Raw genomic sequence first — 19,152 nt, forward strand, 5'->3', positions numbered from 1 at the left:
AAAAATTCTTAAAATTTGATTTACTTCCCACTGCTCAGATTAAGCTGACATTTTTGTAAAACTGGCTATCATGACCCAAAGATCTCAATACTGAACTGCAGTTGTTAGTTCAGAACTCAACATTTTACACGTGAAATTAGGATTATTTTTCCCATATGTCACTTCATGGTTAGCTGCTTGAATTTCATTTGTTATTGTCAGTCACTATTTCTTCTAATTTCTTTCAGCAACTCTTCACAGGGGAGTAGTTCTAGTGCTCTGAATAACGCTGTCATTGGTAAAGATTGTTATCTCACAGCTCAGTCTCCATTTCCAACTCTTTTATAAATTCCTTGAGCAGCCCAGCACACAAACCTATGGAACCCCACCAGATGACTTTTTTTCTTTTACGAGAACTACCGATTTACTCCTATATCTATTTCCTGTCTTTTGCACAATTAATTAAATGTGCAGAGACCTTTGTTCTTATGTCCAAGTTATCTGATTTCCTTTGGTAAGGAGTTGTGTTAAAAGTTTTTTTGGAAACCGAACTAGAATATGTTAACCCCTTTATCCATATTCTTACTCATATCTTCAAAGAGTTCTGATTTTACAAAATTCTGGAATTCTACAAAAGCCATATTGACTCTTCTCAAGTAGATAATATTTATCCAGAATGGAATTCAGTTCTAAATGAATGTTTTAYACAATGTTTATTTCAGTTTATTCTGACTTTTGTATTATAAAGCAGTTTTAATTTTTTAAAAATTTGGTTGGCTCTTAGTAAAGAAAAACCTTTGATTTTTTTCCCATTATCAGGAAAAAAAAATCTTGCTCTTTCTGTGAATATATTACTCATTTACTTGAAGTATCTCTGCTCCTGTTTTCTGTGATTCCATATATATACATACTTATTAAATTTCTGTTATTCTGATGTTGCTCTCAGATCTGGTTGTGTGGAACTCTGCAATATATAAGAAGTAATTTGCTTAATTCATAGTAAGCATTCATTTCTGTATATCTCATTTCAGGATTAGGGTTTAGAATTTCTCTGAATTATCTTGCATATTAATTTTTACAATATTTTACTGTTATTATGCAAACTATTTAGAAAGCAGCTATATATAGGCATRTAATATGTGCATACATACTTGATGATTCTTATGTATTTATTTAAGTAGTTTTAGTAAACAGGATTTGCTGAATTTTTACTTATTTACATGTATATTTTTAATCTGTTTGAATTTAGATTTTTCCACTGTTTCAAGAGGCTGAAGATAAAAACAAACTCCTGCGAACTGTAGCTGGTACAGGTTTAGACACTATCAGTAACCTAAGAGCTACGTGGGATAAATTCGAATTAATGATGGAAAGCCATAAGCTTATGATTACAGAGCAGGTAACAATGAAAGATTAATATTTTACTTATGTTGATATTAGTCTGAGTAAATCTGGAGAAATATTTTTCCTGGATTAAATAAAATCCATGAATGTTCTCAGGTCAGTGTTAACAACRATGTTCATGACATAGGTGAGAGCCTTAGAAGGAAGAATATTTGAACTATTCAAACAAAACCTCGGTACAACTTGTGTAGAACTGATGCATTGTGTAGAAATGAGCTGTAGTTCTGTCTCTTAAGAGCTTTCGGAATAAATGCATATGGCTTAATGAGGTTAACTGAAGTGAAAACAAGGTGGCAGTTTAACAAAATGTGTGTTTATCATTATATCATGTTATTAATACTGTTGCTTAATACTTTTTTTYCCCAAAACTCTGCTAAACAATATGCAGCCCTATAATTACAAGTACATAGRTAGATTGCTGAACTCATTTGAAGTACCACTGCAAATATATGCCACACAAATATAGCAATTCTTCTATGCGATACCAGTTGCAGGCTTAATAGATAACATAGGCCAAATAAACAGGTCTTAAATAGCAGCAAAAATACCATTAGTACCCTCTTTTTAAAATATAGAAGGATAAAGATGAGCTATTTCTTACAAAAAGTTGAAAAAATGTGGTTACTTTGGTTTTGATTAGTTACTAATTGTAGTTGCAAACTATGAAAGGAATGTTATTTTATTTCTTGCTTTACAGATTGAAATGATGAAAGGAAATGTAATGTCACGTATTAATATATATCTCCAAGATCTGGAGAAGTTTAAAGCTCGTTGGGATCAGCTAAAACCAAGTGATGATGTCATTGAAACAGGTGATCAGGATGTCCTTGAGAGAAGTGCTCAGACCATAAAGGAAAAAAAAAAAGAATTTGATGAACTTGAAACCATGAAGAAAAAACTCATGTATGTTTCTCTCTATGTACTGCTCATAAGAATGTGCAGATCTTCTGCAGTAGTAGTATCACAGAGGTTACTGAATTTTAAAAATGGTAATTTAATGAATTCCATTTTCTTTATGTTAYAGGTTGTTCATTAATCTTTAAGTTTTTTTTTCCTCATGTTACATAACATAACTTTTTGGAGTTCTTGAAGTTTGTAGAATGAAGAATTCTGGGCTTTGAAATACGGGAATGCATACACTAAAGACGTGATTCTAATTTCTGACATTCTCACTCTAAGAAAACGTTCAGGACAGGCTGTTTTGCAAAAAAAGAGGATTTTTCCTTCAAGTGCCTAGAGAACATCACTGTGTAGGATAGTTCTTCCTAGTATTTCTGTATTATTTCTGCTTGGGAAGAAGACTATAGCAAAATTTCAATTGGCAGCAGTATTTCTCAATGAAGCCAATGACTTTTTTTTAAATGAGTATAGTTATTTCCATGCAGTAGCATCTCTTAGACCGTAAGTGTATAATGGAGTAATATAATGTATTATGCAATGGTCTTTCTTTTCAGTGAAGAATGCCATCATTTTAAATTGGAAGAGCCTGACTTCTCTTTGTCAACAGTTGTATGTCAAGATATTAAGAGTTGTGCAGAAATTTGGGCATTGTATGAAGAATTTTGTCAAGGTTTTCAGGAAAAAGCCAAAGAAGACTGGATTACTTTCAGGTGCAGTTTTCTTTCTTTATCCCTCATGGGCATGTACATGTCGTTATAGTACTATTTGACTATGACCTTTTCTATATTTGATATTTATACAGGAGTAAAACATACCTGTTTGAAGAGTTTTTGATTAACTGGCATGACAAAATGAGGAAGATAGAAGAACATACTGTAATGACAGTAAAGTTGCAAAAAGAAGTAGACAAATATAAAGTAAGATCCTAATTATAAAAAGGGTTATAAAATCAAAAGAATTTTGGCATTTTGGGGTATTATATTTTGGGGTATTGTGTAAATTTATACATAGCTCAGTTCATAAAGTAAGGTTACTTAAAGTTTAGCAAAATACCTCCTGATGCTATTTTGAATGTTACACTTATTTTTTGAAGAAGCCTTTAGTTCATTACAGTGGACAGGAGGGTCATTACAATTTCAATGGACACACATTTAGCAATGAGTTTTCTTCAGAGTTACATCTTAAACATTAAATCCATGAATTGAAAAAATATGCTTTGGTTTAGAAATGTTGATTTTTGTTTTGTTTTGATAGCATGTAACTATAATCAAACGGATATCATTTTCTTGAAGACTAGACAGATTCAGATACACATTTTTCCCATAGATGATAATTCCGCTCTTAAAGTATGTCAGAGGTGAACATCTTTCTCCAGACCATTGGCTGGATCTTTTTCGTCTTCTGGGTTTTCCCCGAGGCACTACACTGGAGGGTTTATTATTTGGAGATCTACTTAAAGTGACTGATGTTATTATAGAAAAAGCAACAGAACTTAAGGTATGAATTATAACAAGTAAGGTTACTGTATTTTTATCATATATTTTATATAGTCTTTGGAAATGTAATCATATTTTTCCATATGACATATTTTTGTGTGCTTGTTTATATTTTTTCTTATTATAGAAGTAAAGAATGGAAAATTTGTTGTGAGTGCTATGGTTTCAAACAAATCATATTTATGCTTTTAAATAGGATTTGAATTGTCGGGCACAAGGTGAAGTCACAATCAGAGAAGCCTTACGTGAACTTGAACTCTGGGGAGCTGGAGCTATCTTTACATTAACAGATTACGAAGATAGCCAAAGCAAGACGATCAGGCTTATTAAAGACTGGAAAGACATAGTCAATCAGGTTGGAGATCATCGTTGTCTTCTACAGTCCCTCAAGGACTCCCCATATTACAAAGGTTTTGAAGATAAAGTGTCCATCTGGGAAAAAAGACTGGCTGAATTGGATGAGTATCTACAGAATTTAAACCAAATTCAAAGGAAATGGGTCTATTTAGAACCCATATTTGGTCGTGGAGCTCTACCCAAAGAGCAGGCTCGTTTTAACAGAGTTGATGAAGACTTTAGGTTAGTGTTATGGCATACAACTTATTTTTTTTAAAATATTTTTGACATATGTGTAGGCCAAAACATTTTTCACAGTGAGCTAATGTAAAGAACAATTAGAATATGTATGGAGATGAAAGTCAGCAACAGGAATTCAGTAAACATAGATGAGTGGCAGTGACATAGGTCTGAACAGAGGGGTTTATGGGTAAATTTCACGTAATGGGGTACCTATGAAGAAGGGAATATTCTGAATCACGGATTATGAACAAGGCAGACAGAAGATGCGTTTTGTTGACAGAGGTAGTGTAATTATTTTTCAAGAATCACTTGTTGCTCAAGACAAGCACTTATTTACCTAAGAAATTACATAACTGGAATTTTAGATACATTTGCTCAAAACAAGCCATACAGATAATCAAGGAGGAGATTTTAGAGATGTAGAAATACATGTACCATTATCTATCTTGAATTGAGTTAAAATGACTTGTTGAAAGGGAATAAAAAGGCTTAGAATTGAATTTTCTTGGTTTTGGATAGAGGTAGCAAGAAATAGTCATTATTACAATTTTATTGGAGATGTATTGGTGTAAATTTTGAAAAGTTTCAACATAGATACTAAAAATTGAAAGTTATGTATCATACATTTTTTATGTATATATGAAAAATATATATGGCTTGTCTGTGCTTTTTTAGATAATTACATATATAATATTCAGACTAAAACAGTAATGGTGGTCTCATAAATTATTTCCATTTTTCTTCTGTCAAGATCAATTTTGACTGATATCAAGAGGGATAATAGGATAATATCACTGAATGCCCGGACAGGATTAAGAAATACCTTAATTACCATTCTTGACCAGCTCCAGAGGTGTCAGAGATCTTTGAATGAATTTTTGGAGGTACAGCTGACATTAATTTAGGTTTCTTTAAAAATAACTAAGTTTGAATTTAAATTAACCAAAATTATTTCTTTTGTTTGTTACAGGAAAAACGCTCAGCATTCCCTAGATTCTATTTCATAGGAGATGATGATTTATTAGAAATCCTAGGACAATCCATGAATCCTTTGGTCATCCAGTCTCATCTTAAGAAACTTTTTGCTGGTAATGCRTTTGTCTTCTTTGTGAAAAGTACTTATTTAGAAATAAGTTTTTTCAAAGCTGAATAATCTGTTGCAGATTTTTTTCTCCCTTACTGCTATCAGATATCAATAAATTAATGTTTAAGACTTTAACAACAAAAATTTCATAGCTATTTTCTGGTTAATAGGCATTAATAGCGTGAGCTTTGATGAAGAATTTAAATACATAATTGCCATGAAGTCAGTAGAAGGAGAAACTGTTCTACTTAAAAACAAAATTCTTCTGTCAAATGATGTGGAGGTAAGAAGATCACATCCAAATATAGTTCAAGARTCTTTGAGAAATAAATTTTAATATAACTTGAGGATTTTTTAAATCTTTTTGTTAGGTGTGGCTAAGCAGTTTGGCTTTGGAGATGAAGGAGACCTTGAAAAAATTGTTACTTGATTGTGTTACTGCTGGAAAAAAGTCGCAAGGTTCAATTGATCCATCTCTATTTCCTTCTCAGGTAATAAAAGATCCAGYATTCCTACTGTGTAATCTTAGATTTACCAAATAAGTTTTGAAGACTTCTCAAATTTGAATAGTTGTGTCCAATTCTGGGCACCCCAATTCAAGAGAGACATGGAGCTACTGCAACAAGTACAGTGAAGGGCTCCTAAAATGATTAAGGGACTGGAGCATCTCTCATGTGAGGAAAGGCTGAGAGAACTGGGAAGGCTGGGCCTGTTCAGCCTGGGGAAGAGAAGACTGAGGGGGGATCTTACCAATGTGTATAAGTACCTGAAGGGAAGATGTAGAGAGGGTGGGGCCAGACTCTTTTCAGTGGTGCCCAGTGATAGGATGAGAAGCAATAGGACACAAGCTGAAACAGGAAGTTTTGTCTGAACATGAGGAAAAACGTCTTTACTGTGAAAGTGGAGCAGGTTGCCCAGAGAAGTTGTGGAGTCTCCTTCCTTGAAGATATTCAGAAGCTGTCTGCACACAATCTTGGCAACGTGCTCTAGGTGACCCTGTTTGAGCAGAGGGCTTGAACTAGGTGATCTCCAGAGATTCCTTTCAACCTCAACCATTCTGTGATTCTGTGTGAATCTGCGAAAAATATATATGGATTTGGAAAAAATACCCAGATAAATATTAGGCTAGTCATTAGTCAGAGTTATCCTGATTTGAAGTATAGAGAAATTTTTAAAATAGGCATTCTTGTAATTCTTATGCAAACATTCTTATCAAAAATATATCTATTTATTACATTTAGTGTATGTCTTTTTGCTGATCTTGGTTGGTAGTCAAAATTAGATGTGGACCTACTAAAATAGTAACAAAGAAAATGTTTTACATTTGATTAAAATATTGTTTCTAAAGCTTTGAACTACAAGCAATGAAGGAAGTGGATTCTTTTATGTAACTGCAACTAGTAAATTTAGCGACTAATAATCTTCGGATTGGCGCATCATTGGTGGAATTTTTTGTAGAGATCTCTTGAGTGACCATTTTGACTGCAACTTCATAGCTCACACAGTATGCTTCTCTAGTCAACCTAAAGTTATTAGAATGTAAGTGGAATATAGAAACTAGAATGCAAAATACTGTGTTACCAGATCAATGTTGCAAAATATTCTGAGACTGTTGCCTCAGTATGCCTAAATGCATTGGTTTCAGTCTGACACAACAGTTATTAGGCAAAACATACTTTAAAAATGATGTCACTACACTCAGTAACGTAACAAAAGGATTTCTACATTTTAGCTAAATTTTTTCAGGTTTTAAAAGGTGGTTATATTTATTAATAAGAGCATAGCAAATGTGTGTCTTTGTTTAAAAAATATAGTTAAATACTTTAAATATCAGATTTAATGAGCAATTATAAATGAACTGAAAAGCTTTCTTTCCTTTCTCTTCTGTTTTTATAAAGTATAATTTGAATCTTTCTCTTCCCAAGATTCTTTCTTTGGCAGAGCAAATTCAGTTCACTGAAGATGCTGAAAATGCTATCAAAGAGCGTAATCTACAACAGTTAGAATTAGAACTCATGGCTAAACTGGAACATTATACTAGCATAGATGCTAGTATAGAAGATACTGGGAATACAGGTATGAAAATGATCTTTAACATATAGCTCTTTACGATGAATGTATAGTTGTATAGTACAGAATGTATAACATTCCATTTATTTAAGCAGGCAATTACATAAAGTTATTTATGTAATATGATTGACAAATTTAGTATTGTTCATATTTCAGAATGAATAATGGATTTTTTTATTTAGATACAAAATTATCCTGGAGCATTCATATATCTGCAAATCACTTTCATTTTTTTGTAACTTTGTATATTTACTATTGTGTATTTATATCTTAATAATTTGTCTTCATCTACTGAACTTTGCTCCAGTGTTATATTCCACTGGAACTGGCCAGAAAGCATTTGAAGTACATGATTGTCATACCAGTATATTCTGTACAAGTATGTAAGTGACTCTCTTTTTCTGCGTCTGAACTAGTCATTCTTGAATAGCAGATTTGAGAAACTAGTTACTCTTGAGGTATGATTGTTCTGACGCTTGTATTGTCCAAATGGGTCAGATGAATTATGCCTTAGAGTGCATGTTCCTCTCTTTTGAATAGAAAGGGAGCTTTGGATGGCTAGTGCAGATGTAAAATTCTACAGCATAGGCTACATGAGGTGACTGTTAGTCTTTAAATATAAAAAGTCTCAGTTTTGACATGCAGGTAACAGTTTTCCCATTATATTTGTATAACTGCTCACTCTGCTAAATTCTAGTTTAGAATGTATGAACTGTTAACATTTGATATGTCAACTAGGAATAAGATTCATCCCGCCTACCTTTAGCCATTTCTAAATTTGGTGTTTTATCTAAATTACTTTTCTCTGCTCTTTCTATTTGTTGTTGAAGAAATGTCACTACTTACAGAGGACTTCTTGTTCCACCTGTTGTAGGATACTCTTACAGTAACATTTTAATTTGAATAATAGATGCAATTTTGAAGTGAAATTTCTGATTATCCCCATTCACCTTACTTGAGTTCAAATCATGGAATGACCTTAAAGCATACAAACTGGATTCCTTTCAGATGAAACTAAATTAAAAGAGGTTCTCTTGGAGTCTACATCAGAATGGTCTTCATCAGAAAGACCATTCAGTCCAGAGCATCAGCCTAGTTAGTATGAAGTAAAATCTCCAGAATGAGGATGATTGTCAGGTTCTTAGCATCAACTGTTTTGCTTAACAGCTGTACCTTGCTGATTACTAAAGTAGACATCACTGTAAACATTGATGCTGTAAAATTCTGGAAAAACATGGCTTTCTAGAAAAGCCTGTGCTCTATTACTCTACTCTGTTGAGTGTAGAGGCAGACAAAATGACTTGGAATAGACTAGTCACCTGTCTTTTAAAGGACTAGAGATACCTGATGATTCACACCATCTGTCACTTTCTCGATTTGTGTTGRTTGCTTTGCATAATTAACAATCTTTCTATATATAACTGAAATGAGATCTGAATAAAATCAACTGATAATGGCAGGCAGCATAAAGAACTTGAGAATGGCTAATATACATCTTCCTTATTACATTGTTGTAATTTTTTTTGTGGTTATTTGCAGGATCGGGAATCCTTGAGCTAAAGCTTAAAGCTCTGATTCTTGATATTATTCATAACATTGATGTGGTCAAGCAGCTAAATCAAGCTCAGGTCCACAGTGTTGATGACTGGGCTTGGAAGAAGCAGCTGAGATTTTATATGAAAGACCAAAAGTGTTACATTCAAATGGTAGATGCTGAACTCGAGTATACTTATGAGTATCAGGTCTGGTATTTTTAATTCTTACTTGGTAGCTTTTAAATATATGTAAAATAGTTTGTTATTTCATGCACACAGCTATTTCCCTCCCCACTGCACTTCCAGTTTTCTTCCATTTTGTGCCCTTAACATGCTATTTTATGGAAAATACTAAAAAATAAGGTAATCATTTTTGTTCCTGAGATTAGTGGGGTAAATGTGACTTGTATGGAAAGTGGTTGCAGTATCATATAATTAAATATTTTATAAACAGCATTCTATAAACATTAAATATTTTATAACAGGTAAAGCTTGCTACTTTTAAGTATTTGAGCGCAGTTTTGACTGAGTTGTCCCCTTTTAAAGTCACTTTCTGTAATTCTAAAAATGCATAATGATTTGACAGTAAATATGCAGAAGACTGTGAATATAAAATCAGGAAAACTTCACAGCTGTAAACAAATTCATATACTTAAAAAGATAATAAACTTAATTATATTATCATATATTTTGAAAGTAATAGTTAATGAATGAAATTAATAAAATGACATCTTAATTAATTTCTGTGYACCAATCCACACTTTTTTTTTTCTTTGTTTCCCCAGGGTAATTCCCCTAAACTTGTTTATACACCTTTGACAGACAAGTGTTACCTAACTCTTACTCAGGCTATGAGGATGGGCCTTGGAGGAAATCCCTATGGTCCAGCTGGAACTGGAAAGACAGAATCAGTAAAGGCCTTGGGTGGACTTCTTGGAAGACAAGTATTAGTCTTTAACTGTGATGAGGTGAATATAATTCTGTATAATTTAGGAGATTAATATCTATGCACTATATAATTCATAGAACACTGGAAGTACTGGAAGTACTGTGAAAGCAAATTCTGGAAGTACTTTGGTAATTTTTCAGTTTCCTGTTGCTGGTTACTTAGAAATTTTCAGATTTTTCCAATGACATATTTTTGCATAGCTAGGAAGACAGTATTTCATTACCTTCTTGGTGCTTGAATTTTAACAGAATTCTTTTTTTTTATTTTAAGGGCATTGATGTGAAGTCAATGGGGCGCATATTTGTAGGCCTGGTCAAGTGTGGTGCCTGGGGCTGTTTTGATGAATTCAATAGGCTTGAGGAAGCTGTATTGTCTGCAGTATCCATGCAAATTCAGACAATTCAGCATGCTTTGAAGAAACATAGTCCTGTATGTGAATTGCTTGGCAAAAAGGTACAGCAAAATGTATTTATTTTCTTCTTGTAAAGCTAGTGTATAAATAATGGATATCCACTAACTCAAAAAGGGGCTAGTGCAACTAAACATCATCCACCCAACATTTCTTGATACTGTTTTATATTACAATATAGTATTACAATGTACTTCTAATGCTAGGTTGGAATGGATCATAATTCTGGAATTTTTATCACTATGAATCCTGCTGGAAAAGGTTATGGAGGAAGACAAAAACTGCCTGATAACCTCAAACAACTTTTTAGGCCAGTTGCTATGACCCATCCAGACAATGAACTCATTGCAGAAGTGATTTTGTATTCAGAAGGCTTTAAGGATGCTAAAACTCTGGGTAGAAAATTAGTGGCTATTTTTAATCTAGCCCGGTAAGCTTATTTTTAAAATATTACTTAGTTATATTTCTGTCTTTATAATTCTCTTTCCTCCTACTTTTATTGTAGTATTACTCTATGTGGTTATCTCACTGGAATCTTGTTTCTTCTCCATCCATCTACACTTAATTTTTGTTAATTTTCTGTAATATTTTATGACTTAGATATTACAGAAAGCTATGTGTCAGAAGCAAAACTAGACATCAAACTGCAGGTTTAGAGTCATCTAAAGTTTTACATTCAACAGAGCTTCTTTAAATCTGAATGATATATCATACAAATCTCTATAGTTACTGATTTAAAATACTTCCAAATAGAAATATTGCAATATATCAGGAGGCTCAGATATAAAAAGATATGGAATGCATTACAATCTCAAGGTGGCAAAGTACTGTTCTGCTACTACTTTCATTATTTCTTTCTTTTCTATTTGTCGTTAGCTATGAATGTGAGTATATGTTTGTGTGGTGAAGCATCCTGAAGTTATTGAAATGCAATTTGGTTATAAGTATACATGTTAGAAAAAACAAAATTATAAACCACCAGAGATGTTAATTAATGCTATTATGGCAAATAATAAATTCATTAGTTGTTGAATGTACTCCCTCTGAAAATTTCAGTATATCATTACTGATGTGTCTGAAGTTTGTATGGATTGTGCTACATAGGCATACCTACTTTTGTTTTGTCCAAGAACGTATTGTGAACATATTCATTGGCCAAGTAAAACAAATTCTCAAGCTATCACCTGAAGTTTATTTCAGCATTGCTATTTTTAAATTTAGGGAGCTTCTGACACCACAGCAGCACTATGACTGGGGCTTACGAGCACTGAAGACTGCTCTGAGAGGCTGTGGCAGCCTCCTTCGTCAGCTGAAGAAGCGTGAAATGAAAGAAGAAAGTAAGGTTAACTGTGCCAAACTTTTGATTGTTTAGGATGTTGTACAGAAATAATTATTTACAGCTTTCTTGTTCACTGGAGTTTTGAGAAGCCATGTCTTGGATCTAGAAGCTATACATAGAAGAATTCTGTGAACTTTCTTTTTCATCAGGGGATTACAAAAGACTGTTGTCATGTTTCTTATATGACAAGATTCAGGAAATTATTCTGGGGTAATTCAGAATGATTCTCAAAGCATGTAGTTTTCGTCTGATTTTGGTCAGGCATATCCAGCCTCTGATGTATGTGTATTCTTACTCATCAGTCATCTTACCATTTAATTCTGTTTGAAATTTATTATCACATGGCAGAAGATATGAATGAAATTACCTAGATATGGATTGGTAGATATAGGCCAATATAATGACAGATAGAAATGATAGCTGTGGATTGGATTGGACTGGAGTGCTGTATTTTTTACATATTTTTAAATGAGTGGTTGTAATTTTTTGTTTCTATCTTAAATGAGTGGGATTTAAGATTATAAGTTGGATAAACATTTCAAATCTTTAGGACACAACTACTACTACTTCTTTGTTTAAACAGCATACGGCTGTCCTGTTTTTGTTATAGCAAGAGTTTTTAGAGACAACTTTGGTTTACAAACTGTAGCATAGCAAATGGTAAAAAATTTGTGATTAACGTTCTGACTCTGCCAAAGAGAGGTTATCAGCAATGTTTTGTAGTGCATTCCCGTCAGTGTTCCTAGTTACGCCTTTTTTTAGCTTCGTGGTTGAGTATGTGAAAATTTCTGAAAATTGTTTAGTCTGGCTTAAATTATAGTCATCTTGTCCCTAGAAAGATTTGTTTGTTTGTTTGTTTGTTTGTTTGTTTCTTATCTCTTGGCTTTTCCAAAAAATGCTGTTTTCCTGTTTCTTTATGTTTTCTTATATTGTTGAGTCAACATTTTTGGTTGTGTCAAAAAGCAGGCCTAGGTTGTTAGATGTTACTTTAATTTTGTACAGTTTGCTTTTCAAAGATAATTAAGCCTTTCTAAAACATATTCCTAAGTGTCAATATTTTTTCTCATAACTTTTACATCTTCTAGTGAGAAAATTTGCGTGTGGAAGCACTGTACTTAAAGTGTTTTTTGAGATGAAGAGTCTTGAAGTTTTTCCAAATCCTAGCAGGAAATACTGGTCTTGGACTAGTATTGGACATTGGGGAGGAAAAAAAAAAAGAAAACAAACCACAGCATGGAAAGGACAATTAGAGAATGGAGATTTTCTGTCCCATGGGTTGAATCCAGTGTATTGTGCATTCTGGTTTGTCAATCATTTACTCAGAAGGAAGACAGAAATAGAGGATGATTTTCACCTGTGCTTCCTAATCCTTCTCTCTGGAAATTYGTGTGTTTTACATGAGGTCATTTGATTAAAAAAGCAAAAATGAGAGATCCGTGCCCTTTGCCTTTTACTTCATGAGAGCATCTGTTTTTTCAGTAGAATAATCTTTCTTGTGGCCCTTTTCCTTCTGGTCCCATAACTCTTACACTTCTATGGTACCTCAGATTCTATTTTGGAGAAACTTGACTTCAAGAATTTTTTGTAGCTAGTTAAGACGCACTTCAGAGATGTGACTTCAAACTGGCTCTGGCTGAGGGAGGTCTAGAATCAAGGTACTGTATTTTTGATATGAATTCTTTAACAATAGGCTAACATACACTGCTATTCCTGATTTAAGTATCAGAGTTTCATGTAATAGCTGGGCAGTGTCATGACCATTCCCTGTCTGTGTAGAAGGCACTTGTGAGCATATATGATACTTACAGTAAAGCAGCCATCTAACTTCCCAGTAGGGCAGTATCTACATTGGATTGTAGTCTGTGATTCTATCTTTGATGTTTTATTGGTATGGTTCAAGTGCTGATATAGTTCAACCAAGAAAAATAAACTTAAACTTACCTATCTCTCTCCTTTTTTTTTTTTCCCCCTCTAGTTAATGAAAGTCACATCGTGGTTCAGGCTTTGCGGCTTAATACCATGTCAAAGCTTACATTTGCAGACTGTGCACGATTTGATGCACTCGTTAAAGATGTCTTCCCTGGCATTGACTTTAAAGATGTGGAGTATGCTGAGTTAACTGCAGCTTTACAACAAGCCTTTGAAGAAGCAAATTTGGAAATTATAAGCACACAGGTAAATATCAACTATAACTACAAAACAAAATGAGTTATGCTAAATTAGGAGTAATGGATATTACATGCATTTGATTCAATTCCTGTTGTTTTTGAATGAAATCTGCTATAAAAAATGAGCAGAATAACTGAAAGTTAGATTTTAATTAAACATATATGAATAATATCTGTGTGTGGCCACTGTGGCCCGAGCACATCTCCCAATCACTTGTGTAATTGAAAGAAAAACAGTGCAAGAAAATTTAATAATAAGACATGAGCATATGGTGCATACTTTAGTTCAAGCTGGGTACAAGATCTTATTAACATTTTTAACAGTAAAAGGATTAATTATGTGAACATTTCTTTTTATCAAGCAATTGTGTATCTTAGCTGTATTTGTTTCTTTTAGGGCTAGCTGAAAATTTGGGACTGAAGTTTCTTTAGTTTTTCAGTAAAAGTATGTCCGAAAGACATTTTTGTATTAATACTTCAATGAAATGTTTATGATAGGAAAAATAAGTTTACTGATACTCTTTTATGTCATAATTTTATTTGCAATTACCTTATTTCAAAAAAAAAAGTTATGGAAAGAAAAAGAACATATGAAAAGTAAAATAGAAAAACATGAAAAGAAAAACCATGACTAATTCAGCTTTACAAGTTCTTATAGCCCTTTATTCTTTAATATTTAGATCAAGAAGGCTTTGGAACTGTATGAACAGCTACATCAAAGAATGGGTGTAGTTATTGTAGGTCCAAGTGGTGCAGGTAAATCAACACTTTGGCGGATGTTAAAGACAGCACTTGGTAAAACTGGCAAAGTAGTGAAACAGTATACYATGAATCCGAAAGCTATGCCTCGAYATCAGTTACTTGGCCATATTGACATGGATACCAGAGAATGGTCTGATGGCATGCTTACAAACAGTGCTCGACAAGTGGTTCGAGAACCCCGAGGTATGTCTGTTAAAGAGTGTATGTATCATTATACTTAATTTACTGAAATTACTCATTTTTAATTACATTTTTACATTATGTTTTTTTTAATTTGTGGTTTTCATAAAGTAAAAAAGACTTTTGGTGGCAATCATAGTCAAGAACATTGATCTGTACTTTTCAAGCTTTTGTGGTAAGAAAGTAAATACAAATAGACATCAGAAGGTGATGATTGTAAAGAGTATCTTTAAAGAACTTATATTTAAATCACAATGAATAAAAAGTAATAATATTAAAATAGCAAAGAGTCATATTCTTTAAGTGTTTTTCTTGGGTTTGATATTCTGTTTTTGTGTCTGGAAATAGACATTACTTCATGGATAATTTGTGATGGTGATATTGATCCTGAATGGATTGAATCTTTGAATTCTGTTTTGGACGACAACAGATTGTTGACTATGCCCAGTGGAGAAAGAATCCAGTTTGGCTCAAATGTTAACTTTATATTTGAAACTCATGATCTTAGCTGTGCCTCTCCTGCTACAATATCTCGAATGGGAATGATCTTTTTGAGGTAAGTCACAAGAATATTAAATACTTTTTAAAATAGGCAAGTATTCTTACCTTTCTGCTCTGGAAAGGGAGTCTAAACTGTGGAGAGATTTGATTAATTGCTTACACATATGAAGCAAATTTCTGATAGAGTTTGCCTTAGATTTCATGTCACTTCTAAGTCGCCTCTTAACAGCCTTTGGGCAAATATATCTCAAGACTTTTTGAAGGAGACCTGGTTGATTATTTGTTTCTATGTGATCCTTAGAGAGCCCAAATATTGATTGGGATTTCTTATGTTAAAGTTTTTCCCTAAATTTTTCCTGAAATTTTGTTCTTCCCCTTGAAAATATCTACTTGAAGATGTAACTGTCTTGTTTTTGTTCGAATCTTATTTTGTTTTCTGTTGGATTAGTGATGAAGATACAGATCTCAATTCTCTGATAAAGTCTTGGCTAAAAAGTCAGCCTGAAGAATGCAGAGATAACCTTGAAAATTGGATTGGAGACTATTTCAAAAAGGCTTTAAACTGGGTTGTGAAGCAGGTTGGTAAACTGAGTACTTAATTATTTTTTATCTTCTGTTGAAATAATCCATTTTGCTAGACTAACACTGAAGAGCTCATTCATATTTAATGAATTTAAATTTAAATAAAAAAGAAAAACAACAGCACTTTCTCGACAGCTATTTGCTTAATAAGGTTTATACTGAAACTGTTCTAATCCCTGTGAATTCCTGGACACTGATAGCTGTGTTTAAAGTTATAAAACTTTGAATACAGTTTTATCTTGTTAGATTCATGTATTCCTCTGAAACTAAATATCCATATTTAATTTTCCATACCAGATATTTCTCTATATATTTTTAAAGATCTGAAAGACCTGAAGATCTAAACAAAAAAAAATGAAAAAGTGCAAAAAATGTTTTTCTAAATATAAGTTACTGTCAATAACCAAAAAAGCTGAATTTTGAAACATTGCACTGACTTAGACGTTTTCATGGAGTGGGGAGAAATAAAATGTTAGACTCCTAAAATTTGAGATATCTAAAAAAAAGTTGTGTAATTGTTCAGGATGCTGAATTTTCACAGCTCCCACTAACCCATCCTGAGTTGAAATATGTAACTTTAGCTCTGTGACATTCTACTCAAAACCTTAACAAAGAGATCTTTTAATATGCAAAAGGCCTAATAAATGTATCAAAAATAATTTTCCTTACAGGTAAGTTTAGTTTTGTTTGGTCCAAAACTCCATCATCCTGATTCTGTGACTCTAGGACATACATTTAGACCCTTTTTCCTTTTCCCTTTTTTTTTTTTTTTTCTTGAGGTATGTCGATCTTTCTCTGACTTCATACCTCTTCTGAAGGAGTTGCCTTTACATTGAGCAAATGGCATCTGTTACATGAAATGTTATTTAGGCGAAATCCCTACTGCTGTGAATAATGATCTAATATTTGTAAGATCTGTGTTACCTCCTGCTGGGGAATACAAATGGTCCTACTGTATTTTTAATATTATTTCCCCTCTGGGCCTTTTCCTCCATGGAAGTTTTTTAGACTTATAAAATAATTTCACATCAGGTGAATTTTATAGAACAAGAGTGCTGTTCAGATATTTTATCAATTGCCTAAGTGTCAAAGACCAATGAGTAATACTCTGTTAACAATGCATATTATTATTAAGACTATGCTTAAATCTTCTACAACTTAAAATTTACAGAATGACTATGTGGTAGAAACAAGTCTAGTTGGGACTGTGATGAATGGGCTGTCTCATCTACGTGGATGTACTGATCGTGAGCAGTTTATTATTAACTTGTTACGAGGGCTTGGTGGCAACCTTAACATGAAATCAAGACAAGAATTTACAAAGCAGGTAAGTAATCTTTTTCGGCAAGTTTACACTTGGAAGAGTTAGTTATTTTCTATCCTCTAACACTACAGATTTACAAAAGCAGAATATTTGTGCTTTAATTTGTTTGCAATCTATGTTGTCTGTAGGAACATCTCAAAAGTAGAGAGAGGTTTTGTATGTTATAGGCAAAGGTGATGTCTATACTGCTGAGTGCATCCAGCCAAGAGGGCAATCCCTTGGTGCTGTACCAAGTTATAYAGCCTTTGTTCATACTGCTTTATGCAAGGTTCCTCCAGAATACTGTGTGTCTGTACTGCATTTCTGATTCCACAAGAGTTATTTTTTGTGTCGTTTTTTCTGTTCAGAATGCCTGAAATAATGTTGGGTGCTGTGGCACACCTCATCCAGAGTTACATTTGGATTCTGCGTTGGAGTGAATGAAATGGTTCTTTCCAAAAATTAGTTGGGGAGCTAAGATGGTCAAGGGTTGGACTCAGGCTCTGGAATTAGCAATGGATGCACGTGAATGAATTATCTGGTTTATGTGATAAATATTATTACAAATGTTGCTTTGCTAAATGCAGAGTTAATTTCATGTTGTTTATGCTGTGAAAAAGTAGTATGTTACTGTTTAGTTAAGGACTTTGTCATAAAGCGTATGTATAACGTGATTGAATAAGGTTTCACAGGCAGACTTAAGTTTATAAAATGCAGGAAATAAATGCTTGATTTTACAAAAGTATGTTTTGAACATTCTTTAGATGAACTTGAAATTGTAGATATTGTCATCAGRAATACAAATTTAACAGATGATTTATTTTTTTTAAAGATCTTTTGTTGGGCACAAGAATCTCCACCAGATCCCAGGAAGCCCCTGGACACATATTATGATACTGGCACTGGACAGCTAATGACATATCAACTGAAAAAAACTGAAAATCTAACAGCTGATGACTTTAGTAATCTCCAAACACTTCCTGTCATCCAAACCCCTAACATGCAGAGATGTTTAGATTACTTTAGACCTTGGCTAGATTTTAATAATGAGCAGCCATTTCTTCTTGTGGGTCCTGAAGGATGTGGAAAAGGGTAAAAAATATTTCCTATTTTAAGCAAAATATGTTCCTACTTAGGTGGTAAAGTGTGTAAAATTTTGTAATAATGCATATTTCATAAGATTTTCTGATTCTTAGTTACAGAAAACCTGAAACAATCCTTCTATAGTGGCAAATAGGTAAATTCTTTGGAAGATCTCCAGAGAGAGCTCAGGCATATATTGTTTCTCAAAGATTAACTATTTATTTACTTATATGAAGCTCTATACTCCTATTTTGTTGAACTTCTTGAATGGAAAATAGTGCCTTTCTAAAGGCAAGAATGTTTAGTTCAGCATTTGTAACACCTATTTTATTAACACAGGGTGCAACATATGTGTTTGAATTCAAAAACTATAAAATATTTGTGGATACGCATTATTTTTTAACACATGTATTATTTTATGTGCTCATATGTATGTACACATTTTCTTTGTTAGGATGTTGCTTCGTTATGCGTTTTCTCAACTCCGATCCACGCAAATTGCTACCATTCACTGTAGTGCCCAAACTACTTCTCAACATCTTCTACAAAAATTAAGTCAAACTTGCATTGTAATCAGTACAAACACTGGGCGAGTATACAGACCAAAGGACTGYGAAAGGCTTGTTTTGTACTTAAAGGATATCAACCTGCCCAAACCTGATAAATGGGGAACAAGCACTCTCGTGGCTTTTCTACAGCAGGTGAACACTTAATTCTTTRGAATAGATAATAGTTATCTATAAAGAGAATTATATATACTGGAAATAGTTTACTGTAGTTAGTAAATACGTACATTCATCATTTTCAGAGTTAACATTCTGTGTCTGTG

General features: G+C 33.2%; 1 protein-coding gene across 1 annotated transcript in view; it reads left to right on the forward strand.

Annotated features, from left to right (window-relative positions):
- The window catches only part of DYNC2H1 (dynein cytoplasmic 2 heavy chain 1), a 170,341-nt gene that overhangs the window by 19,083 nt on the left and 132,106 nt on the right, over positions 1–19,152 (forward strand). The window contains exons 21-43 of the mRNA XM_085309033.1: positions 1,229–1,378; positions 2,081–2,286; positions 2,838–2,993; positions 3,086–3,200; positions 3,610–3,780; positions 3,976–4,358; positions 5,110–5,242; positions 5,329–5,446; positions 5,613–5,725; positions 5,814–5,933; positions 7,368–7,518; positions 9,052–9,254; positions 9,833–10,015; positions 10,267–10,449; positions 10,612–10,835; positions 11,627–11,742; positions 13,720–13,919; positions 14,593–14,857; positions 15,203–15,410; positions 15,804–15,933; positions 17,109–17,264; positions 18,073–18,332; positions 18,778–19,024. Of these exons, the coding sequence (XP_085165159.1) occupies positions 1,229–1,378; positions 2,081–2,286; positions 2,838–2,993; positions 3,086–3,200; positions 3,610–3,780; positions 3,976–4,358; positions 5,110–5,242; positions 5,329–5,446; positions 5,613–5,725; positions 5,814–5,933; positions 7,368–7,518; positions 9,052–9,254; positions 9,833–10,015; positions 10,267–10,449; positions 10,612–10,835; positions 11,627–11,742; positions 13,720–13,919; positions 14,593–14,857; positions 15,203–15,410; positions 15,804–15,933; positions 17,109–17,264; positions 18,073–18,332; positions 18,778–19,024 (4,191 nt within the window). The remainder of the gene's footprint in view (positions 1–1,228; positions 1,379–2,080; positions 2,287–2,837; positions 2,994–3,085; positions 3,201–3,609; positions 3,781–3,975; positions 4,359–5,109; positions 5,243–5,328; positions 5,447–5,612; positions 5,726–5,813; positions 5,934–7,367; positions 7,519–9,051; positions 9,255–9,832; positions 10,016–10,266; positions 10,450–10,611; positions 10,836–11,626; positions 11,743–13,719; positions 13,920–14,592; positions 14,858–15,202; positions 15,411–15,803; positions 15,934–17,108; positions 17,265–18,072; positions 18,333–18,777; positions 19,025–19,152) is intronic.

Source organism: Rhea americana, unplaced genomic scaffold (genome assembly GCF_003343005.1).
Source record: "Rhea americana isolate MKP2758 unplaced genomic scaffold, rheAme1 scaffold_29, whole genome shotgun sequence".
Classification (NCBI taxonomy): Eukaryota; Metazoa; Chordata; class Aves; order Rheiformes; family Rheidae; genus Rhea; species Rhea americana.